Source organism: Perissodus microlepis, chromosome 5 (assembly GCF_051167445.1).
Source record: "Perissodus microlepis isolate ML-2025 ecotype Zambia chromosome 5, ASM5116744v1, whole genome shotgun sequence".
NCBI classification, from domain to species: domain Eukaryota; kingdom Metazoa; phylum Chordata; class Actinopteri; order Cichliformes; family Cichlidae; genus Perissodus; species Perissodus microlepis.
Window position 1 is genome coordinate 21,637,985 of NC_140465.1, and position 25,671 is coordinate 21,663,655.

Consider the following 25,671-nt stretch of genomic DNA (forward strand, 5'->3'; position numbering starts at 1 on the left):
ACATCTGTGGCTCAGAGCGTGGACAGATCGATATTCTGATCATTTCAATGTTCATGTGAGCTGGTAATTATTTTCATTAATGATATCTTAAAGCTAATGAGTTTTAATAAATTAAATAGCTTTAAAGTAATAAGATCAAGCTTCACTAATGCGAGATGTTTACTTCTTTATCTACCACAACATATAGTTGAACATTAAAAATCTGGATTAGACTGGATTAAAATAAAATATACACTTATTTGTCCCCAGGAGAAATAAAATTGCCAGTAACAGGATACATAGTGGAAGGGAATGACAGCTGCTCATACACAATGATTTACAGCCTCCTAAAAAACCTCACTATGCCTCTATTTCCTGTTCAAAGAGAATAGCATTAAAGCTGATGAAGGTGGAGAGGAGATGTATTCTGCAGGGCATTAGTCTCTCTAACTTGAAAGTGAAGGCGTGCCTGGCGTATTCTCACTGTTTATGAAATGCCAGGCTTCACTTTGACCTCAGCATTTTGCAGATTTTTAGTTGGGTTTGCACGCGGCCACATGCTGTTTGCAGCTACCTAACCCTTTTCCAACCTACAAACTTACTATCACTTGCTTACGGGCTTTCAGTGCAGGACATTTTCTTCTTCTTCTTCTACTTTTTTTTTACTTGCAGAAGCACCTGCTTAAACCGGCCCACTGCAGTCTACTGAGCTTCCTGTCATTTCCTTTCAAAACAGGAGGATGTGATGTGAGGATGTGAGTGCTGTGGTCAGGTCCCCGGTGAGCTCTCCTTGCAGAGCAATGGCGTGAGAGATGGCTCCATGACAATGCTGCTTCCTGGCAAAGTTGATTTTTTTTTTCCTGTGCCTGGGAGGAAATTGGCTGCTCAACACCGGTTTACAGGCTGCAGAGAGGTTAGACATTGCAAAAATGGCCTGAGTGCGATAATGTGCTGGAACCACTGTGCTGGTCTCGTCTGTGGTGGAGGTCTCCATGCCAACCGCTGCACACTGGGTACAATACAACTGTGCCTCCAAGGTCTAGGAGGGTATTTTAAGATCTCGTAACATATGCTCATTTTGTTCCTGTGGTGTTGTTAATATTTATTACGACACCTTCATTTAGCCCTTTGCTGCGGCGTGAAGATTTCAGACAGCCTCATTTTTCACTTCTCCACCAGAGCTGCTGCACTACACATCGAGGCAAGTGTAAGTTTACAGGAGTTACATTTTCGGTGGAGTACGAGCTGATTTTTATTTTATACTCAGCAGTTTTCTCCAATTCCTTTTCAAGATGAAGCCTCTGGAAACTGTACCAGCCCTACTTTTCACTTTTTATACAACCTCTCCACTTTCTCATCCTCCTTTTTTTTCTTTCTTCTCCCTCAGCACCGGGGGAAGATGAAGCACTCGAGTTTGCTAGAATCTGTTTCCCAGCAGCGGCCCGAGCTTTAAGATGGATCGAGGGGATTTGCATGGGGCGGGGTGGAGAGTTAGTAAGACATGTGAGAGAGAACAGGAGAAATGTTACTGCTGAGGCGCAGCAAATGAGGGCTGTAGAGAAGAGAGGACAGGAGGGGTAGGAGGAGTGAAAAGGGGGCACACTCACGCAGATCAGAAAACAACAGTCCTGTCCTATGCCCAGAGGACAGACGGTGCCATCTACTTAAGCTGAGAGTGAGAGGGGAAGAGGGAGGATTGACTTTTACCTGATGTAGAAGCTGCACTTACCCCTCGCCACCCCTCTCTTCTATCCAGCCTGTCTGGAGCCGCAGAGGACTGTCAGCCCGTACAGACGAAGCACAAGATCAGAGTGCTGGCAGAGCAAGTGTGCCTACAGCTCTGCGTTACCTGCTTTACCACCCTGCAATCGCTCTCTCGCCCCACATGCACACATTCACAGAACTTTCTCTTGCGCGTGAACACTTACATGCTGACAAGCAGGCTGGCAGGCAGGCACACACACACATACACTCCCCCCCTCCCATTATTATCTGTGCGGCGAGCAGTTCTGCTCATTTTGGTGCGAGCAGCGAGGGGCTGCATTTTGCTCCTCAGCAGCAGCAGCAGCAGCAGCAGCAGCAGCAACAACAACACAGGACGGGTCCAGAGAAGAGCAGTCACCACCAGAGATCAGTCAGCAGCTGCTCCAACTGAAGGCAAGCCCTTGTCTCTTGTTCTCCTCATTCATTTTCCTTCTTTTTCCCATCTGAATGTGACGCAGTGATGCTGACCTTCCCTTTCCCCATTCTCTCCCCCCACTCTCTTTCTCCTCAGCAGCGTGTGCCAGTGGGACAGCCATGGAGGACACCCTCACCTGCAGCCATGCCACTTTCTCCCAGGTGTTTGGACGCCAGGGACAGCTCATGCAAGCCAGTGAGTTTCACTCTCTCCATATCCCCCCCCCAAAGAAATCTTTAATCACATGCATGCCTTACATCCACCCTCAGCAATTCCACACAATCGCATCCTGAGTCTTACTGCTGTTTTAATTCATCTGACCCTTGGAGGCGCATCAATGAGATTGCATTACAGCTTAAATCTTGCACAAAAGCAGAGAGTTTTCAAAGAGATGACAGGAAAACAAAACTGTCTTTTCACACGTTACGGTGATGTTAAAGGAAAGAATATTTTTCCTTTTTTTTCATCCTTGACAAACTATGTGACTGTCATTGTGGTGCTGCCCAAGTTTCTGAGCAGCAAGATTAACTTGTGCAGCACTTGTGTTATAAGGAGGTGGCTTCAAAAGCTTTTTGGACAGCATGCGGGATTAACCCGGGACTGTGGCTCAGCTGTGTTGGGAGTTACACTTTGCTAAAAGAGTGCTTTAGAGGTACTTGAACACAAAGAGAAACTGGAAACTGACAGCTTTCTTTGCAGACCAGGTGTGCTGGCTAATATTTCTGTATGTTTTTAGTAATTTCTGCAGTCTTAAGTAGCAGATCTGAATGCATACTTCACAGTGTTATTCACAGTATGATTGAAACTGAATTTGTCAGGGTGAGACACTATTTGAGGAGCTCTCATAGTTCAGACTGATAGCTAAATTATTAAAAAGGGAATCTATCAAGATTTTCAGGGGTGCAGACACACCGAACACAACCTTGGAGCGCTGCTTATAAAGCATGCTCAAGTGATATCTTATTATGTAACGAACATGGTCAGAATACATATTTCCCCCAAGAGGAAAAATAGAGCAGAGATCGACTTGTCTCCACAATCAAAGTGTCAGCTGCATCCTCCCATAACTGGCCTGATATTTCTCCTCATGGAGTCATGCAGCGAGAACTTAGTCAACGCCTTTGATGCCTTCGCTCGGCCTTAAATGCATAGCGATTCTTCACACGGTGTTATGAAGGATAATGAGGAGAGCCCGGGCGGATTTCAAAACAGATGTGCCTTTATACTACGTATTGGGTTTGTCACATCAATTTTAAATGCCTTTGTTTCTCGTCATTACCACCTGCAGAGAGGGGCGTCTGATTAGAGTTTCAAAGCAAGTGTTATTAACACGAGCGCAGCTAAGACAGCACTTAGTGGAGCTAATAATGGAAACACATCAGTCATTTCCCTGTGCTGTAAAATTCATGCTTCTTGACACGTGTTACTTAGTAAGGCTGTGTTGCAGGAGTTCATCGGCTGGGATTTTTGAATCATGGAGTTATTTGGGAAGATAGATATGCAGATGGTGGTGCAGTGAATTGTAGTTGTCTTTATACGAGAGCACTCTTTTATAAATAATGCAATTTGTTTGAATGCATCCACGGGCTTGCGTTGATAAGAGCATATTACTGGTGAAGGGGTTGCAGGGTTTTGATTAATATTTTGCTTCAGACAGGCAGGAGGCTGAAAGCATCTTCACTAAATGAGTGTCTTTAAGAGCTGCTGAGCTGCTGGTCGTCTCTCTGGTTTCAGGTTTTTATGGCAAGCAGAGAATGCACTGGATTAGTGTGCAAACCGTGTGCACAAAACGCCAGATAAGTCCAACATATAATGACAGCTACATGTGTATGCAGATGCAAATGTATGCAGAATACAAATGCTTCATAGCCCTGAATCAGTAGATTATCTGGAGGGCATCTCAGTATAAAAGGATGTAAACAAGGAGAGGGTGTGTCAGTGCTTATCACATTGGATCATGGATGGCAGCAAGGCAAGCCTTCACAATAAAATTCAGTATTTCTTTTCATCATCAGAATACACAGTGGAAAAATTGAATGATAAATAGCAGATTATATTGTGTTGTAGCACATGGCGGTGGATCTCAGCCTTGTTATCATGCAGCATGTAGAAAGTCAACTTATTAGCATGTAATCTGCCAAAGCCTTCGCATACACTGGCTGGCATGCAAAGATTTAAAAAGATTAAATGTTTTTGATGTACTTTTTTCTCAAATATTACTTCACTATTAACAATTTACTAGTGACTCGTGAATTACTAATCATTCAAGACCATTCAAGACTTTTGTCTGCTTATTAACAAAGGTCCGCCACAGCAGGTAGCGCCACCTGTTTGTTTTGGCAGATTATTATTTTTCTTATGCCCGATGCCCTTCCTGATGCAACCCCAAAGGGATTTGTGTCACCTCCCAGGATTTAACGGAGATCTGTGACTTGCTAGTTGAATGTGTAAACCACTTCACTATGAATATATAAAGAAAGACGAGAAATTCAGATTTTTAACACTATCACACAATGTGGAAACACTGATTGATGGGATATTTCATCATTTGGAGGGATAGTGTTAACTTTTTGAGCATCTTAAAACTTTGAATCATTAAGATTCGTAAGGCAGGTCAAGATTTGGCATTAGATATTTTCAGATAAGAGCTCATAAATTCTCTGACTCTGTAAACCTGAAAAGCCCGGAAACGCTCAGCAACCTTTCCATATAAAAATGCAGCTTCTCGGCGGCCACTGGCTATAAGGGCTATAAAAAAGACATCAAAGTGCCTCCAGCCTGCAATTTCCACTGCCTGAAATGCCATTAATGCATGTGAAAGTCACAATGTGGATTTGAAAGAACAAGAAGACTTCACGTCTGCTGGGCAGAAAATAGAAGCCACCCGTGAGTGTGAAGCAGCTGTACGAAGGTTTAGCTGACGCAGCAGCGTCGTTGTATCATTCCACTGTGCAGGGTTGATGCACAAACATCAGAGAGGGAAATGCTACCTACATCCTCATCACGGAAATCAAATGCGGAAATCTGTAAAGCAAAATTTTTTGGAAGCAACTTTTGTGGACAATTTTAATTAAAACTAAACTCTGTGGCGACGATCACCAAAGGTTTGCTCAGAGAGAAAAGATGAAGATGCCAATTAATTATTATGGGGTTGGAAACAATTAGAAGCACATTGCAGTGACATAGCAACACATTTTCCTGATAAATATCATGCAGTTTCATAAATATTACAAAAGATGGATGTAGCCACTTTGACGTCAGGCATTTTGAAGCTTCAGGTTTTGTGATGTCAGAGGTCACCTTATACACACGAAAGGGTGGAGTGCGAAGTTGTCAGCATTTATAACAAGCTTCCATAGGTTTTCCCTTTGCTGCAAGCAGAGACTTTTAACAGCTGTCACACATCCCTACTTGAACATTGCTAAAAATTTGTGGTTACATCTCAACATGTTACACGGGGTGTTCTCATCATGTACTATTTTTCTTAAATGAAGGCACAAATATTTGAAGAAAGGACGATCTTTAACATCTGCTATACCGGCTATATTTGCTTCTTTTCACCTCAAAAATCAGCTAATCTCTCATAGCGTGAGCCATATTCTCTTTCTAGTTGATGTTATTTTAATACTGTGACCTGAACAGACACCACACACACCCAGAAATATCTTCTTTCTTCTTCTTTCTTTGTTTCCTGTCTCAGTTTCACTCAGCTCATTTTGTTTGACCATGAGAAGTCTCACGAGTTTGGTATGATGTGTTTCCACTATCCAGTTCTACTTGATTGGGCTTCAGTGAATGGGTTAATTGTCAGTGTGGGTATAATTACAGATTAGATTAGAGACTAATCTAACAGATATGCAAATCACAGTTCCAGGCTGTTGTCTTTTGTTGTAATGAGCTGGATTTGGTTAAATGCATAGTGTTTTTTTTCATAGAAAAACAAGATAAAATGACATCCAGTGAGAAAACACTTTTTGGATGACGAACAAGAGCTGTTAGTATACAAGTACAGCAGGATTGTAAAATTAGGTGTTTTATAATTTGCGTCATTATGAGATAAAAGTCTCTCCTCCTCTGCAGATCAGCAGAAGTGTGAAGTGCAGACAACATGTAAAACTGCAGCAAGTCTGTCCTTTTGTTCCAACAGCATTTTTTCCACTTGTGCTTCTAGGTAGAGCGTAAACTTTTCCCTGAATAAATGACAAGTGAAGCCTCTGTTTCTCAGAGCTGCATGCATTATTCACTACATTTTTAACCTCTTTGTGTTGCCTCTTCACTCTCCTTTTTTCCCCCCCCCATTTTTGCTTTTACAACATTGCTTCCAAAGTTGTGGACACGGTGGGGAATTAAAAAGATAACGCAGCAATCGGCGAATTGGTTAAACCCCATTTTTGCCTGAAGCTCATTTGATTATTTTAGAAAAACTACTGGTGGATTCTGAATCGATCGAATTAGCAACAAGACATTTAAAAATGACAGGAGCAGGTTTACCACCGTGTTGCATCATTTCTTCTTGTAGTAACACTCGCCGTTAAATGCCTTTGCATCTGGGAACTGGAGAAATCAGTCGGCCTAGTTTGGAAAGTGAAACAGATTTTCATTCTTGGGTGATATAAGATTTTGGTAAATTAACAATTCGGAGCATCTCAGAAATTCAATTCTGGTCATCGGGATGTTACGTTTCAGTAGAAATATTCCATCACTCATCCAAGTGACTTTCTCAGTCTCCCCTTGGATGAGTGATGCAATGTTTTTCCCACTGAAATGTTACATCCCCATGACCAGAATCAACTCACTGGGATGTCCATACCTGCATGGCTGAACATGCATCAAGACAATTCAGGGCCACCTTTGTTGTATTTTTTATATTCTATCTGAATATATATCTATCTGATACAGATATATCCAGATATTTTCAGTGGGTGGACTGTTTTACTACACACCCATGGTATTACACACACACACACACAAATGTATATATGAGGTATATACATATATATTATATACATATATATTATATATATTATATATATATATATATATATATATATATATATATATATATATATATATATATATATATATATATATATATTTTTATATATGCTCTTCTACTGACTGCTGGCTTGCTCTCACGAGCTCATTGGATTCCATCATGATACTGTGCAACAAGTCCAGTCGTGAAACTTCCTCACTGCTAAATATACCGCAGTCAGCTGTTAGTGATATTATAAAAAAGTGGAAGCGATTGGGAATAACACCCATTCAGACATGAAGTGGTAGGACACAGAGCAGGGTCAGCAGATGCTAAGATGCTCAGTGCCAGAGTTGCAAACTTTCTGTAGTCAGTCACTACAGGCCTCAAGAACAGTGCATAGAGAGCTTCAGGGAAGGGGTTTCCAGTTTGACTAGTCTGGGTTTGGCGCTTTCTAGGAGGTCCGTACTTGCTTGACTGCATTTCACCAAATGTTTGGTGGAGGGCAATTATGGTGTGATTGTTTTTCAGGAGTTGGCGTCAGCCGATTAGTTCCAGTGACAGGAACTCTTAATGCTTATGCTTCCAAGACATTTTGGACAATTTCATGATCCCAACTTTGTGGGAAAGGTTTTGGGATGGTATCTTCTTGTTCCAACATGACTGCGCACTAGTGCGCAAAGCAAGATCCATAAAGACATGGATGAGTGAGTTTGAGGTGGAAGAAGAGTCCTCACCCTCAACCCGACAGAGCCAGGCCTTCTCGTCCAACATCAGTGTCTGATCACAAATGTGCTTCTGGAAGAACATAAAAACATCATATATCATATTCCTATAGATTAGGAATGGGATGTCACTCAATTTCAACTATGTGTGACAGCAGAAAATACTTTTGGCAATATCGTGTATGTGGTGCCAGCTTATATATTCTTGAGCATTACTGGGGCCTTCATAGATGTGCAAGTTATCCATACCATGCAAACCAATACACTGGATGGTTCTTTCCTCTTTAGCCTGGAGGATTGTGTCTTCCATACAGTACTGTTTTTCCACTTCACCTCAGTCCCAAAGAATGTAACAGGTTTTCTGGAACTTTTCTGCGTAATGCATTTGCAGATAAAGAAGTGAACTTTTAATAATTATGAAATGTGTTCCTGAGCTCATGCAGTGATTTCTGCTTTGCAGTCTTGTCGATTTTTAATGAAGTGCTGCCTCAGGGATCGACGATCACGACTATTCAATATTTGTTTTTGGCCTTGCTCACCGAAGTTTCTCTGGATTTTCCAAATGTTTTAATAAAATTATGAACTGCAGAAGCTGAAATCTCCAAATTCATTGCAATTTTATATTTAGAAAAAGATCCTCTGAAAATGTCTTACTATTTGCAAACTATGTGTGAATTTAGGCCACTTGGTGTTTTTTAAGCACTGCACAACTTTTCCAGTCTTTTGCTGCCCTTCTTCCAACTTTTTTGTCAATATTTCCTGCATGAAATGGGAACAAATTTTTCAAAAAAACAATAAAACCTTTCATTTTCAACATTTTCAACATTTGTTATGTTCTCTTCACTTTTTTTTTTTTTAATTAAATATGAATAAATTACAGAGCAACTCCACTTTTCTGGAAATAATTCTTGTCCTACTTTTTTCCTTCAAATTGCTTGTGGCAATGAAAAAGCCTCATGAGTGCTATTGCTACGTTTGCATAAATCCCCACAAGCTCAGGCTCTGCTCCATGCCAGAATATTGTGTCCTGACACAATGAAGTGGTTTCAGTCACCTTTCTGCTCCACTGGACCAAAGTGATGTGAGGACGGCCACAGTGCAAGGTTGTCTGCAGTGTCGTCCACAGAGTAGGTCCACAGATGTCAAGAGCTGAATATCTTCATCCTTCCTATTGTGGAGATTTATCCCCCTATCTTTGCTAAGAGAGGTCAGGGGACCTCCTCTAAACTCCAGATTTGCTCATCATTGACCATACATTACAAACAACTAACAGTAAATACAATAAGATAAATACAAAATTGCCTTATTTTTCATATTCCTGATAAATTAAACACCCTAAACAATGCAAACAATGTAATCACTGCTGCTACATTTGTGTGATACATCCTACACACTTGTTAATATACTCTTACCTACTCTATTGATCCTACTTAACTCCCTGGATATCCCCAGCAGCACTGAAAATCACTTCCTCAGAGTCATTACAAGCCTAATTTAGATCTGCCTACCTATTTTTATCCCTATATTGGATTTAAGTAGCTCAGCAGAGCCGAGACCAGTGGACGTGTCTTAATCTCTTGGTCAGTATATCTGCTATCACAGTGAGCCTCAGGCCAGAGCAGCTGGATCATTCCAGATCAGCCACTCTTGCTAATTCATTAAAGGTTAATTATTAGTTGATGGGATTCACTCATTTTTACAAACCAGGTTTGAAATATGTAGTCCAATGTTGTGAACTGTGCTGTTGTGCATAATTTAGCTGCATAATGCTCCTTAGGTCATTGGGAGAGCAGGAATCACATGCATCTGTATTTGCAGACTTGGTCTCAGGGTGATCAATAATCCAATGGCTGTTCACTTAATGCGGTGTGTGTTCAGACAATCAGCCTGTCTGGAATTAGAGAATATCAACATGTTTGAGTGGTGGGAGTTTGCTCATTGGCTGGAGATGGTGTAATTAGTAGATGCTGAACTTTCCCGAGCCATATAGGCTTACTGTAATGCAACAACCAGCGACATTTTATATTCTTTTATTACTTTTTATTATCAGTTTATACTTGAGGCCCTCTGAGGTTGTACTGTATGTACTTGGCAGCAACACAGGATGCTAATGTTTAGCAGGTATGCTAATGCTGTGCGGCGTCCCCCGTTTGAACAGCATGCTGTAGACGTCTGTGAATTGAGGAGACCAGCTGCTGGACTTGGGAGAGAGTAAATGTTGGCCATTCTTGTCTGATACAGGATTCTCAACAGTCCCGGTCTTCTTTGTTATTCTTGTCTTTTCATGATGGGCCAAATGTTTTCGGTTGGTGTAAGGCCAATTCAGCTCCCAGACTCGCCGTATGTGGCTTAGCATTGTCTTGCCAAAATATGCAAGGCCTTCCTTAAAAAAGATGTCGTCTTGATGGGAACATATTTCGCTCTAAAATCTTCATACAACTTTCAGCACTGATGTTGCCTTTCCAGATGTGCAGGCTGCCAATTCCATAGAAACTAATGCACCCCCTACCATCAGCGATGAAGCTTTTTGATCTGAAGGCTGAAAACAAACTGGCTGCTTGCTCTCCTCTTTAGTCCACAGGACCCGGGGTCCAGGTTTTTAAAAAATATTCAAACTTCAATTTGTCTGACTACATAACAGCTTTCCAGTTTGCCTCAGTTCATTTTAAATGGGTTTTGACCCATAGAAGAGAGTGGCATGATCATCTTCACATGTGGCTTCTTCTTTCCATGAAAGAGCTTTAACTTGTGTTTATGGATGTCACAGTGTTTACAGACAATGATTTCTGGAAGTGTTACTGAGCCCATGCAGTTATTTCCATAACAGAATCATGCTTTTTTTTTTTTTTAAATCCACTGCTCACTGAGGATCTAAAGATCACAGATTGATCCAATATTGTCCCTTGCACACTGAGATTTCGTCACATTCTGGTGATATTATGACATTTTAATTTAATCTCAATTTTAAAGAACATTATTCTGAAATTGTTCCACAAGTTTGTCCATGCATGCACCTCTGCCTACATTTACTTCTAAAAAAAAAGTCTAGTTAAGAGGCTCTTTTTATGCCCAATCATGTTACTGACCTGCTGCCAATGAACCTAATTAGGTGCAAAATATTTCTCCAGCTGATTCTTTTTAGTATCACTTACTTTTGTTCCCTTCGTCCCAGCTTCTTTAAGATGTGTTGGTGCCACCGAAGTTAAAATGAGGTAATATCTTTGATGAAATAGTAAAATATCTCAGTTTAAACATTTCGCATGTTTTCTCTTATGTGTCTTTGAAATTTGCAACTTCTTTGGAGTTCGGGTTGTGAGAGGCCTATGTATGAGCATGTAGCGTTTTGAGGTTTTCAGTTATACTAAACCAATAAATCTAAGCTTAAGCCTTCACAGTGGGACTTCACAAACCACCGCGTGATGTTATGGTTGCCATATCCATCTTTATTTGAAGTCTGTATACTAAACATGTAACGACCAGTCACAAGAAGAAAAAATGTGTACTCCTTGACTACCTAGCCAGTGGTTTCTGGGTATCTGGCTGCAAAGAGGTTCCTTAGATTGTCACAGAAACCTGCAGTTTGCACAGAAGCACCTTAATGTTGAAATCAACATGCCCATCCTTTACTCTGAAGACAAACGTTGTAGTGCACAGTTTCACTAGAGTAGCAGGCTAGTGACAAGTTAGCACGTTACATGCTAACCGTGGACAACAGCAACCAAAGCAATCATAAGGAGGTTTTGGGTGCAGAGTCCTCATTACAACCTATTTCCACCCACTGACAGCCAAATGGGGAATACAGACTTTTCCTTAGTGACTGGTGGTTGCCAGATGGTCTCTAGGCTTGTTTGATTGAGGCCTTCTTCACTTGACCCTAGACTGGCACCATGATTATGACAAACGTGGACAAATTTAAAATGTAATTTAATTGTCATATAAACTCATCTCATTTTAATTTTTTTTTCATGACATCTGATGTGTATATACCCTACCGCAAATGTAGTGTAGTTTGGTAATCCCAAGTCACCAGAGTTTATCACTGAAGGAACATGCAAATCATGCAAAATATATCAAAACTCTCAAATTCATGTTGTAATAATCCCCTTTTAAATGTTTAAAACTATAGTGAGCCACAAACTATGGTGTGGATTTGCATTTCAGGCCTGAAGAAACTGGTTAAAAAAAATAATGGAGGGAAAAAGCTGCAAACGGGTAACATTTTTTTTTGTCAATTACTGACTTCCAAAGTAAAAAAAAAAAAATGTTATGTATAACTCAGGTTTTTATATGCCTTTCAGAAAGAAGGTAGTGCTTCACTTTCCAGAGCAAAACTAGTTCCAGCTTGGATGTTGCTTTGTTATTTCATGTTGTAGCAAGAAAACCGATTTATTCCTGCAATACCACAAACCCCTGTGTTTCCATGTGTCTCCTGCTTTGCAGTTTGTACAGTGTTTCATTCTGTAAGGATTTTAGTCATTTCTCACACTTTGAATTGATGCATCTCTTGCTCTCTTTTGCCTAATCTGCTCTGTCTCTCCCTGTTGCTCTCTTGCAAAAACACATACACGCCCTCACAGGAAACATGGGGTTATTGTAAAATTTTAAGTGGATGCACATAAGCTGAATACTGCGCGCTCAGCGAGCACATCACTTGGATTTAATAGTCACTCATCTCCACCACTTTAAAGCGGCTAAATTTGTCACTGCTCGATCTCCTGTGTGCACACACTGAAGTGCCAGGAGAGTGTTTAAGATATGAACAACAGCAGATTTCACAGAGAAGCTAATCCTGCTCATTTTGGCATCTGTATGATTACTGTGTGCATCCTTTTTCTTCTTTTTTTAAACTGTTGTGGCTGCACATATCTGTCAAAATGGATTTTCAAGTTCCAAACAAGGTAAAAACACACAGTAAAGTCGCAAGTGGTGGACAGAAAAACAAAACAACAAAACACTCAGCACTGCTCGGATGAAAAATGATATTAATATATTTGTACACCTAGAGAGCATTTTCTGATTTGCCGTTTACGTCCCTCCCGTGGTTTCTGCATCATTGAGCTCTCTGCCTGAGTGCTGAATGTGCATATCTGCCTCAGCACAACCACTACATCTGGCCTCTTTTCCCCTCTCCTCCTTAGTTACACAAACACTGAGCTGCTTCCCAAAGCATCAGTGTTCGTTTCATAATCTTGTCATAATCCACCACAGGGAAGACAACGAAACAGAAAGAGAAGGAGACACAGTGGCACAGCAGCTACAGCACAATGTTCACATGGAAAACTTATAAGTATATAGAAGTATGTATTTCAAAAAGGAAAAAACAAAACAAAAAAGGGGGGTGTAGATTAAGAAAAGTGCCACTTTGACAGATATAAAAACCCAGCTGGAAATGTTTCATAATTTATGATACAGCTCGGAAAGATAGTAATGTCACAAGGCAACAACAAAAGGGTGAGCACACTGTTCAGCAGCTTAATTTATGAAGCAAACTTACATACAAAACTAATGATGTGCGCAAATCAGTAAGATCAGCGGCATAGGATGTGCATGAGTGGAAATGTGTGTGAGAAACCTAAGAAATGCAAATTTGATGCATGACATAAGCAATTATGATGAGCCCTGATAAATCCCCCAAGGGACCTACAATTACTGCTGTGGTCTATTTTGGCATCTAATGATACGAAGTACTAAACTAAGTATAAATTTAGAGGTGATCGTGCTTTTGCTGTAGCTGCTCCAAAGTTGTGAAATGATCTGTCCTTGCACGTTAGGCAGGGCTTATCTCTTTCTGAGTTTAAAACTCTTCTTAAAACATATTTATTTGCTGAAGCCTTTAGCACTCTTTAAGGGGTTGACTCAATTTTTTTTAACATGTTTTATTTTATTTTATTTGGCTTATGCTTATCTTATTTTATAATATTTTATTTTATTTTACTTTGCTTAGGCTATTTGTATATGTACAGCACTTTGTGAACCCTGGTTTCATGTTAAAGTGCTTTATAAATAAAGCTGGTATGGTATGGTAAGTAAATACAGGGTCATTGTTACCGTTACCAGTACTGATACTTTTAACCTATAACGGCAGCTTATGTAGGAGAGACCAGCGTGTCATGATTCATGACATCACCACCATCAATTTGCAATTGTGCTTTTTACTTAACAATAATGATTTAACACAATAAAAACACACCTTTCAGTTTTTCATGTATTTTGAAACTTGGTATTTTGGATAACTTTAGTGTAGACGTGGCTGTCTCTAAAGCACTTTGGGTCAGCTTGTGTTGTTTAAATGTGTTATAGGCTAAAAATAAAAAAAAACGTGACAATTAACACAAAAATGTTAAGGTATTTTTCATAGTGTACATTTCCTAAAATAATATAAAATAAAAATAAATAAGTGGGTTATATACTGAACTTAGATGCTAGAAACCAGGCATTGATCCTATTATTGATACCATTACCAGCATTTGTATCAATATTATCAATATATGGAGCGATCCACCCACCTTTACATACAAATACACAGTATGCAGAAGAAAAGGTTGCGAGTTCAGGCAGGGGTCGTCTCAGCAAATACTACCCTTTTCCATTTAGGCTTCCCACTCCTCGGCACTCACAGCACCGTCGGCCAAAAGAAGAATCTGGTGTGCTCTGAGTCTGTATAAATATGCATCACTAGTTAGTGCAGGCGCTCCTGTGGTGATGAAATATAGCCGATTCTCCCGGGTTCCTCTCTTTAACATGCAGGGCACGCCATTAAAGGATGGGAGTGACACTGCATACTGCATGTATATCTGTGCTAAAGACAGTTTTCACTGGATTCGCTCCCGGCATGTGATCAGAAATTTAAAACATGCAACATCTGGAAGCTTTTCTCTACTAAAAAGAGGCTTTAGTTTCTGTCGTCACCGCTGAGAAAAAGTAGCACCTTTTGGTAACTTTCAGAGGGTTCAGTGATGTTTTGACACTGTGAACACTAATGAGAAGAACCATTGGAGCCTACGCCTTGTTAATCCGATATTCTCCTGAGCTGAGACGCTCCACTGTACATGTGATTTGCCACCAATTTAGGAAGGAGCAGCATTTTCAATGCCAACAGTTTCTTAAGATGTCTACAAAGTGTGGCTCAAAGAAAGGAGTCGGGTTCACTTTTCCAGAGCTCGCGATAAGCAGCTCTCATTGTGAAACACCATTACACTGTGGGACAGAGTTTACATGACGGCTGTGAAATGAAGAGTGTGTGTATGTTTGTCGAATAGCACACCACAGTGATATCAGGCTCAGTGCCTGCTTTCTACACATGCCCCTGGATAATATGTCTTAATGTCTGTGAGAGTCACACATGTGGCCTGTGCTACATTAGCTGGCCACGTAAGACACGTAATCTTCTTATAAAGGTCCTGGGTGATTTCTGCATGAGTCTGCAGAGCTGTCCGTTCTAACTTGTATCTTTCTCAGATTGAAGCAGAGAAGTGAAGGTAAATCATTCAAAAAACACTGGTAAAAATTAAAAAAATTATGTGTGATCATGTAAACATTTGTGGTATCACAGTGCATCTGTGACTCCTCACCACTGTGACATCCAGTGGGGAAAATAACACCACTCCACAGGCTTCACCTTTGACCTTTGTTAGCCACCAAAAATCAATCCCGTGACTTTTATAGCCATTTCAGATGTGAACGTTAGGCTGTCAATAGGCTAATTACTTATTTGATTAGTAGTTGCAGCTTTGGCGTTCAATTCTTGATAGCACTTTTTCTTAATTCTGAGATATTTATTCATATCACCCTTCTTATTTAGCTGGAATAATAGGAATTAGGCACAGTGTTCTTCTTTGGAATGCTTTTTGGATGATCCCGCTCTTCTTCAGTTATGTTGAAGTCAGGGCTCTGGTGAGGCCGATTCATGACTGATAGTATTCGATTTTGTGTTTTTATGTCCAGGTATGCTTTTACTGCATTGGCAGTGAATTTGGGATATTGTCATGATGAAAAATGAAGCTCTTGCCAATCAGACACTTTCCAGATGGTATTAAAACTGATGGTACCTTTCTGCATTCATAGGTCCATCAGTTTTTAAAGATCTGCAACACTACTGGCTGACAACTCACTGTTGTACCTCCTGTGTTCATGCTATGAAAAAACTATTTGAAAAAAACTACTATCATCACTCCATAAGACCCGTTGCCACAGACTTTCAGTTGAGTTCTTGTGTAATGGGGCGTACCTCAGCCCTGTTTTCCTTCCTTAAGAATGGCTTCTTGACAGCCGCCCTTAAACTGAGATCATGTCTGATGAAGCTTCAGTGAACGCTAGATGGATCCACTGCCAGATGCAACTCTCAGATCCTTCATCAGGTCTTCCCTGGATTTTTTCCCCGTTTCTTTCAGATACTGTTCATGTGCTGCAGATAGTTTTTCAGCTTTGCCACATCTTCTTTTGTGCTCTTGTTCTGTTTCACCAAAATGTTTAACGACACATTGCACACGTTGGAAAGATATGCCAAGTATTAACTCTTTGGAATCACCTTTTTGGTGCAAAATTACAATTAAAATTAAAATTATACGTAGACACAATACTGGCTCATACCTTGAGTTAGGTGCCTTTTTTATGCTTGAATGATTCATAGGTCAGTGTCAAGTGGCTAAACAAACAAAAAAATTATTCAGAAAACAGTCAGGTACAAGTACTGGACTGAAAATGAGTGAAAAAGTAGCCAATGTCCAAAGAAAAACTCTGAAAGACCTTCAGAAAGGATGGAGAACTGTTCCTTAAGACCACTTTAGAAACCTACAAGAGTGTCTGGGTCTTTGAAAGGAAAATATAAAGAAATGAGGGGTGACTCAAGACGTTTACACAGTACTAGTATGTCTAGAAAACTAAAACTGCACATGTAAACCAAAGACAATGAACACTGCAGTGATATCTTAAAACAGGACTTGCAAATGCAAAAATGCAACCTAACGTGACCTTTATAGGACAGTCTCTTAAGATCAGTTTGTATAAACCACTTACTTTGTCCCTCTTCTTGCTACCAAACATATGGACAGAGGCAAGATCAGAGATGCTGAACACATATTAGAAATCAGAGGCTTCCTCCTAGTTATGGATCGGCAATTATGTCAAATGCTTTCTGCACCACAATTCTGATGTCATTTCGGTCAAAGCTGTCCTCCACAGACGTGCACTTGAAGAGACATGCTCAGCATCATTAAACAGCGCTCAGCTCTCTCCTCTCCAAGCTCACGAGTAGCAGCCATGTGAATATGCAGAACGTACACGTTTTTTGATGTGAGAGGGAAGTGAAAAAGCCCACGAGATGTGCTGGCAACAGTTTTCCCCACACAGGAATGTCTAACTTGGTAAAAATGTTGAGCTTATGTGCCTTTGAACTCTCCGAGTTGTTTACGTGCGCCGAAACGCGTTAATGAATGATAGCAGTATTACCTGCAGTCTACAGTCAGAGTGGCTCATCTCCTAATAGAAACCTGTTTTGAAATTGAATTTTGAGCATCAAAGTGGCTGATACCGATAATGGATTCAGAACTGTCACCCCCACGTAAGAGCAAATTCCGAGTTCAGATATTTAATCCCCATCTGTCGTACTTCAAGTTGGTGAGTTGTGTGTGCTACCTGCCATTGTGCAGCGCCACAAAGATATGTGGCTCTGACCCACTTTCATCTGCCCTGCGAGACAGGTTCAGACACTTTCTCACAAACAGTCCTAATTGGAGGCAGCCTTGTCACTGGTGCTGCCTGTAGCTCCGGTTTTTTGAAAGTACTCCTGCGTGCAGCTTTGGATTTTGAAATGTCATGTTTGAGCTCTCACAGGTCTGCACTAACAAGCAATGTTTACCCCGACTGTAAAAAGACGAGAGGATCCCGATTTCCCCTCCATATCTCAGCCGATGCAAGAGTTTCTTCTCTTCTGTCTGCCAGTTGCATCTTCAAAGTTTCTCCTTAAGCTTGTTTTCTTGCTTGGAAACTTTCTACTGAAAGCAGCAGTTTCAAAGTGACTCACCTTGCTTTCCCGGGTCCATTTTGTGCGGTGTCTTTCTAGCTCCTGCCGCATTGTGTTGTGATACTCGCAGCACAGCTGGGGAACTTTTTCAGCTACCAAAACATTACTGACGAGGTTCACACTGAGACTTGTCTTGCAAAGAGGGAAAAGTTTCTCCAACAACAATCACAATGCAGATGCAGTGATTTATTGGTTTAAAGTGTGCTTTTGTTGTTCTCTGCAGCTGCTGTGCCTCCGCTGCTGCTGCCTCGACTGTCTCTTATGCCATTTTTCTCCACCTACACAGCTGAAAACGACATGTGCTTGAGTGATTTTGGGTATGAAGTTTCCAGCCGATGTACAACTAGAGGAGGCACAGTGCAGTGAAGTAGGTGCACTGATAAAATAAATCATAACACAGAACCACCTGGAGTGCACTGCGCAACAACAAAGTGTATTATATAAGAGAAGCTCTTTAATTTATACACTATTTATACAAGATTTCACTCTCTTTTTCTGCTGCTTTTGCCTTATTAAGGATGCCGAAACCAATTCATCTTTAACCCCCAACTTGAGAACACACATAAGCTCATAGCTACTTGTTCTCTTCACCATAACAGAGACCGTTTAGCAGATTTTAGTGAGCACCGTTCGTTATCTGTAAATTAATTACCTGTGTGTGACCCCCGCGTGTGTGAGTTCCCAAGTGGAAGAATTTGAATGAGAGCCACAATCCTCCGAGTGGTTTCATGAGGTGTTGAAGAGGTGGCCTGAGGCAGATTATCAAAGGGCCATCTGAGGCTTTTATGTTCATCCGACGGCTTGACACTCCCGCTGAGGTTTGTTTTACTAAAGTCTTTGACTCAAAGGAAGAAAAGAGAAACCCACATTGCTCAGTGCTGGTCTGTTGTACTCCTCACTAGGTGGCACACTGATCAAAGTTATGCAAAAGTCAGCGGAGGGCCCTTTACCCGTTTTTTTCCACAGCATAGCTGTTTCTGTATAATATTTCTGTATAATTAAACTAAGCACCATATTTTCATTATGCATCAGTGGTGAGATCAGAGATAACCTTTTTTTCTAATATGTGCTTAATGCATAGTCTAATATGTGCAGATTAAAGGCAAAAAAAATGGCTTTAATGAATCATTTGACATTTGAGGCTTTTTAGTTTGGGATTTGTATCGCCGGGATAACTTCATGACCTTGTTTGAGCATCTCATGAGTGTTTTTAAACACTTCACTTTTACAAGAAGAATAAGGAAAAAAGAAAATGCTCACAGGTCACTGTCAGTGAGACAGCTGAGGCAGGTTTTCGTCCTACTTTTTGCAGCATGCATCAAAGCCGCCAGGTGGTGGCAATGTTGCTGTGGGCAAAAAGAAATCCCTCCTGCAGTTTCGGCTTCCACACTAGAGCCTCGTCTTCAAATGTAGAAGCAGTTATCACAGTGGCATTCAGATTTCTTAAAGAGTTGGAGAGGTTTTTATTTTTTCTTTACCTCACCTGACTATTCCTGAGTGCACAGCTGCTTCGGAAGATACTCTGGCAAATGATCGGGACTGAAGCCTTTACAATATCCCAAGTTTTCAGACGTGTTTGATCTGTTAGCCAGTTGCTGGTCTTTTCAGATATGCAAATCGGGCATTGCATTATAATCTAAAGGGTTTAAGATTTCTGTGAGAAGCCGTCTGAACTAATCTTCCCAGTTTAGCCCAGCATGACATCTCTGTATCTCCAGTTTTTGATTTATTTTCAGGTTTGGGTCTTCGTTTCTCTTGTAAGGAAACTCTCGAGGCCAGTTTACTCTGCATGATTCTCAGCCTTTAAATTTCATTGAGTCTTATGTGGTTTTGGAGCCAGCTTTAGAAGTCTGAGAAAACTACCTTAATGCTGACATTTTTATGCCTTAATTAAAGAGCAGACAGCAGAGACATGACAGTAAATCAGAGGAGAACAACGTGGGGATTGAATGACACACACACCAAAAAAAAAAAGTCTGGAATCAGGACTCATATTATGGTTCCCGGTCTGAAATGTCATTTTTGCTCTTGCTTCTGCTTACACTATTTTGATATTGCTGGATTTTTTCCTCAGTCTATTTTGCTAAAAAATGCTCTTTTCTGACAGCATTATTGCAATAAGATTATTGTATAAATTCATCGAAACAACTGAGGACATTTTTCCCATCTAAACATGAACCACGTCCTGGTTCAAGGACCGGTGCTTCCTGCACAGACCCTTCACCTCAACCAAACACATTCAGTATAACTTGAAATGAGGCAGCTCTCACAGATTTTAATGCTACATTAAGACATTGCTGCATTGTTTCATTAACCTAATACCTTTAGCCACATACTCTGCTTTAACATGTATGGAGAATAGAGTTCAGCCTCTTATTTCTCATAAGCTACTGTAGGCAGTCTTAAGAGGTGATTACAGTATTCACTTCCTTGCAGTGTTTGGCATTTTGTACTCTGATGGTCATTTGATTTATGTGTGCCTGTCTTGGAGTTAATGAGTATGCCCTGCTAAGAATAAACTGAAGGAGATCTGTAAACAGACTCTGGAAGTAGCTGAATGCTTAATTTCACCAACAAAACTACTCTAAGTTATAAAAATACCAGTTTCTAGTTTCCAGGGAAGGATTTGTGCTTCTTAGTGCAGTGTGGGGAATCTACAGGGAACGCTGGAAACCTTTCTACCCTCAAGGCTTCATTGTGAAGATGTTTTCCTTCAGGCTGCCCTTGAGATCTTTACTGTCTTACCTGTACCAGTTTGCACTTGTTTAATGATAGGAATAGCAGAAAGGAAAATTAAGAACCTATTTGAGTGAGGATGTGTTTATTTCATTAGCAGCCCCATTAGCAGTTTGCAGATTTGTACATGATTGAATTATGGGAGCATTGGGAATTAACACTTGCATCTCTGCACACATCTCTAAGCTTAATATTTACAGGTTGTGATGTGTGTTTCCTTTATTTAGAGAAAGCTGATGTAGCGAGTCATTTATGACTAAATGCTTGCAAAACTAATTGCAGGACATTCCCATCAGCCTCAGCTGTCCTTTGTCCCTTAACTGCTTATCCAGTTAGGGTCATAGGGCCTCTGGAGCCTACAGTATCCCTGCTAACAGTGGACAAAGGGCTGGGCACACTCTGGAGAGGTTGTCGAGGTGCAACACACGGCTCACACAGAAACAGGCAGACACTCACGCTCACATGTACACCTGCAGCCCTTTTTAGGATTCATCAATTAATAGTACCGCTCTCTCTCCAGCAACAATTTGGTACAATGCCCACATTACTGTTGACAACTTTCCATCTCATTTTCCACTTATTTTCCAATCTCGATACTCCTTCTCTTGGGGTGGCAACTCTTCTCTCAGCCAAGAGACAGACATCTACTGCAAATCGTACACTCAAATCCTCATCCTGGCTGTGTACACACTCAGCTTAAATACACATCGGTGCACCTTGAAGGTCACGTTGGTGAAATGAACAGAACCATTTTATCTTGAAAAAGGCAGAGAAACCAGAGTTTTCAAACACAGACAACTTTATAACGAGTAATCTCCCTTTTTGAAAACGGGAGCCAGCATCACAGTCAGCCTCTAGTGTCTGTACTGCCTTCAGGAACGCTGCCTGGGTAGTGGTAGACTTTGCTTCTTCCACCAACACCTGATGGTCAGGTTCATTAGCTTCTCAAACTGCCTGACGATTCACCGCCTGAGATTATACAAACTCTGAGCCTACAGCGTTCTTCCCTGGCTGTGCAACAACTAAACCAAGTACTGTTTTCCCATCTTGAGTCACAGCTTGCTATGAATACCTTGAGGCGAATTTAAAGTTCCTCTCCAAAGCCTCCTCAAACTCCAAGAGCTGAAGCGAGTTAAAGACCTCATGGGCACAAAACTCAGTCACGTCTCCTGTGCCTCTTTACCCCATGAAGAGGACAGGCCGTTGATTTCTCCCTGCCAGCCCACTCCCCTCCGAGCTCTGGAAGCTTGCTTCAGCCATGGATTTTTTGTTTTTTTTAGCCATCCATGAGTCAAAATTTCAGGTTATTATTTTAGAATTTTGAGTTAGGTATCTCAAATATTTGACTTCCTAATACAAACGTCCAAGGAAATAACTTAAAAATTGGGAAAATAATTATGATTTACTAAGTTACTAAATTTTGAAAAAATAACTCAAGATTTTAACTTATGGATGCTAGTTTGTTTTTGTTTCGTTTTTTTCATCCGTGGAAACAAGTTTCAATAGGCTACTGAGCAGTCTTCTCCAGATCTCTTGTTTCTCCTGAGAGATGTGGTGTTCCTGAGCTTTCTCCTGTTGCTCGTTCCCTGTGGATTCCAAGTCAAGACCTGATTTCATTAGTATACTTCCCAAGATCGTGGCTACTAAAACTCCACTTTCTTCTCAGGAGATTTGTTTCTGCTTTGTTCTTGTTCCTCTTTGGTGTAATACTGTAATTTTCTGCTGCTCATTCCTGTGCAATATCCCATCTGCCCTCCTGTCATATTTCTTTTCAAGATTTTCTTATTTAATCCCTAGTGTACATATATTTATATTTATAGATACATATATATTTAGTCATCTTTTCTCTTTTACCATGTCTCCCTAATATTTTGCTCCTTACTATTTTTCTATTTTTTTTATTATTTTCTTTTCTTTTATTATATTTTATTATATTTTCTCCTACTGTACCATGCTGCTGAGTGACTGCTGCTCGTCAAACACATTTCATTGCAATGTTGACCCTGTGCTAACTTGCATATGACAAATAAAACTGAAAACTGAAAACTGGTGATCTTCTCTAGCTGCTGGATATGCAGGATCTTGTGCAGGCGGCTGTTGATGAATGTATCCATCTTTCAGAATCATAGAGGGGTATAGATTTCACACCCAGGACCTAAAGCAGGTCAACTAATAATCAGCACTTTGGTGTTTTGATTCCTGGCGGCTACATTTGCATGTCAAAGTATACTTTTGCAAGATACTGAACCTCAAGTTGCTCTTTAATGCCTTCATCTGAATGTGTTAGATAAAAAGCACTTTGAGTGCTCTGAGTGCTCTAGTAGAGTAGAACAGTGCTGTATAACAATCAGTCCATTTACCAAATATCCTCAGCTCCAAAAATTTTTCAGGATCAGGGAAACCGTTTGCTATTTGCCTGTTCTGCCCATCAGAAGTTAACTGGTGTCCATGATTCTCCCTAAACAGGTAAAAAGGATATGCTCCTGCTGTGATGGGGCTACAGCCTCCCTGTTGTTGATGTTGATGCCAAAGGTGGAGCCTTGTTGTGCATCTACTTTTTAACAGTTTTAACTGTGAAAAAGTAAACAAATCAAAGAACTGCCACTCCTTGTCTTGTTGTTAGATCATACACTATATTAATTTTATTAGATGTTTATGCTATTAGTGTCAAACACTAAAGGCCTTTCATCGTGAGACTTATTAGCAATACAAATACTATTCAGATCTTCTTTTTTCCACATATATACGTTTGTTCATCAACCACCAGATATGATGCATTTGAACTACAGTAAAACAGAATACAGCATATCAACAATAGACAAGGCGATATTTTTTTCTGGAGCTTATTAAATTTACTCTTTATCTTCATCCAGGTCTGATTGCATTAGATGCAGCTCACTATCTAAACGAGCCAAACGTGACTGCTGCGCTGCAGGAACTGTGGAGATGAGAGTGAGATGCAGAAATGAGGGACATGACGTGGACAGGGAAGAGACATCTGGCATTCTGCCTGATCCAACAGTTTTTCCTCATTATTTAGGGTTTCAGTTCTGTGGGAATGTAACAAAAACAACAACAACTAATAATAATAATAATAGTACTAAAACCAATGATAATAAAATACAGAACCCATGGGATTTCCCTGGTGACGCTCCATAGCAAATCTACCATTTTCACAAATTTGCCCAAAATGACAGACACTTGCCCTAAAACTGAAAATAAACTAGTGTAAATTAATTCTCTGCCCAGCATAAAAAATTTGAGATCACTAACTCTGGATTACATGCTTTTTATTGACATTGAAGTATTAAATGTAATATATGGTTCCTTGATTAAAAGGTTTCAAATTGGGCTTTCGCCTCATCAGCGATATCAAAGGTTTGCCAGTGTTTCTCTGTGTTGATTCAATGTTAGCGGTTCATTGGTGTGTCAAAGGCTTGCGCAAAAAGCAAATAATGTCAGCACGTGGACCAATGAGCACAGGCCTACCAGAAAATCTGCAGTGACTGCATGAGTCAAATATTTTTTTTCTGCATAGGGCCAAGTAGGTTTGGATAGCTTTTTTTCACAAAGTCATCATTTTAAAACTGTATTTAAAAAAATAAAAATAAAAATTTGCATTTTGTATTTATTATGGTTATCCTTGTCTATTATCAAAATTTGCTTAATGATCTAGAGGGAAAATACTTTTTCACAGCACTGTCAATAGAAATGTTTGCCAGTCGACAAAACAAAAGATTATTTCTTAATAAATATTTCAAATCAAGGTGCTAATCAATGCCAAGCCTCAAAAAAGCTGTTTTGAGGAAGAATGACTGATTGTGTACTGAAACAAAAAACAAGGAAACAACTGAATCAAATGAAAAAAGCTCATGATGAAGGCATCAAAATGTAGCAGGAAAATCATCTTTAACATAAGGGCAAAGCAGCCAAAGTGCTTTTCAGGGTGAAGAGTTGCCATATCTTTGACTGGCTGAGTCAATCATTTCATCTCAGGCCAACTGAGCTGCGTCCTACTAGCTGAAAAAAAGAGCAAAGGCAGAAAAACATCATGACATCAAAGAGCTGAAGTGTCTGAAGGTAAAAGGATTTTCTGTAAAATATTAAATATGATGCTCTTGTTTGAATTCATGTGTATCTAGTGAAGAATTACTTTCAAACACAAAGGTTTGGATTAAATGTCCTGCACAGTTCTCAACCCACTCAAGTTAATACTCAGACTTTGGAATTAAAATGATATGGTTAATTTTACGTTTAGCCTAAATGAACATCTGGTGTGTTGGTCTAGTGCAGTTAAAATATAGATAAGCAGGTATCTGTAAAGGAGAGATGATATGACAGTTTACATGGTGCATTTAGTACCTATTACCCACATTAAAAGGCTGATCTCAGATGGTATCCAGCTGCTGGCTGTGAGCACAGCTGCAGTTGCTCCTCCTGCAGTAATGAGAGAAACTGTGGATGAATGAATATAATGTACCTGTTGGTGATGTGCAGGTGTAAATTTCAGTGGGGATGCACGGGACATGTGTTCCTTCCAAAACTCCTTATGTGAGCAAAAACAGGTAACACGCGGACATTCAAGCAGGTCAGTTTCCTCAAACAAAACACACAAAAGTAGTCTTAGCCCTCTCGCTCCGACACTTGGAACCAACGAAACACGACAGAGGATAGAAAAGTAATTTGTGACTGTATATCTGTGTTTACTCAGGGATGATGTTAAATGATTCGTAATCAATCCAGAATGCCTGAGAGTCTCGCTGCATCATATTTCAATTCATGTTTTTCTGCTGCCCTGTGGATGATTTTTGTGATTTCCTGTACATAAATGAAGCTCTGAGAAGTATTTCCTTTTAAGAGAACAATATTGTAAGTACAGTAAGTGCAAAGTGCAGACTTTTGTTATTTGGCCTGTTAAAACATTAATATACCTGACATTTTTATTTATGTGGATATAGTACATGATTTAATTGTTTAGTACATTTGTTTAAATATTTAGGAATGAATATCACGTGGAAAAAGTTTATTTTGTTCCCATTTTTTGTACTTATTCAGG

The 25,671-nt window shown here is 40.1% G+C and overlaps 1 protein-coding gene across 2 annotated transcripts in view; it reads left to right on the plus strand.

Annotated features, from left to right (window-relative positions):
* Positions 1-1,065: 1,065 nt before the first annotated feature.
* Positions 1,066-25,671, plus strand: part of kaznb (kazrin, periplakin interacting protein b) — a 151,335-nt gene continuing 126,729 nt past the window's right edge. The window contains exons 1-2 of one of the 2 annotated variants that reach the window (XM_084928763.1): positions 1,066-2,136; positions 2,255-2,353. In XM_084928763.1, coding sequence (XP_084784889.1) covers positions 1,908-2,136; positions 2,255-2,353 — 328 coding nt within the window. In that variant the 5' untranslated portion in view covers positions 1,066-1,907. The remainder of the gene's footprint in view (positions 2,137-2,254; positions 2,354-25,671) is intronic. The other variant, XM_084928764.1, reaches the window with a different exon arrangement.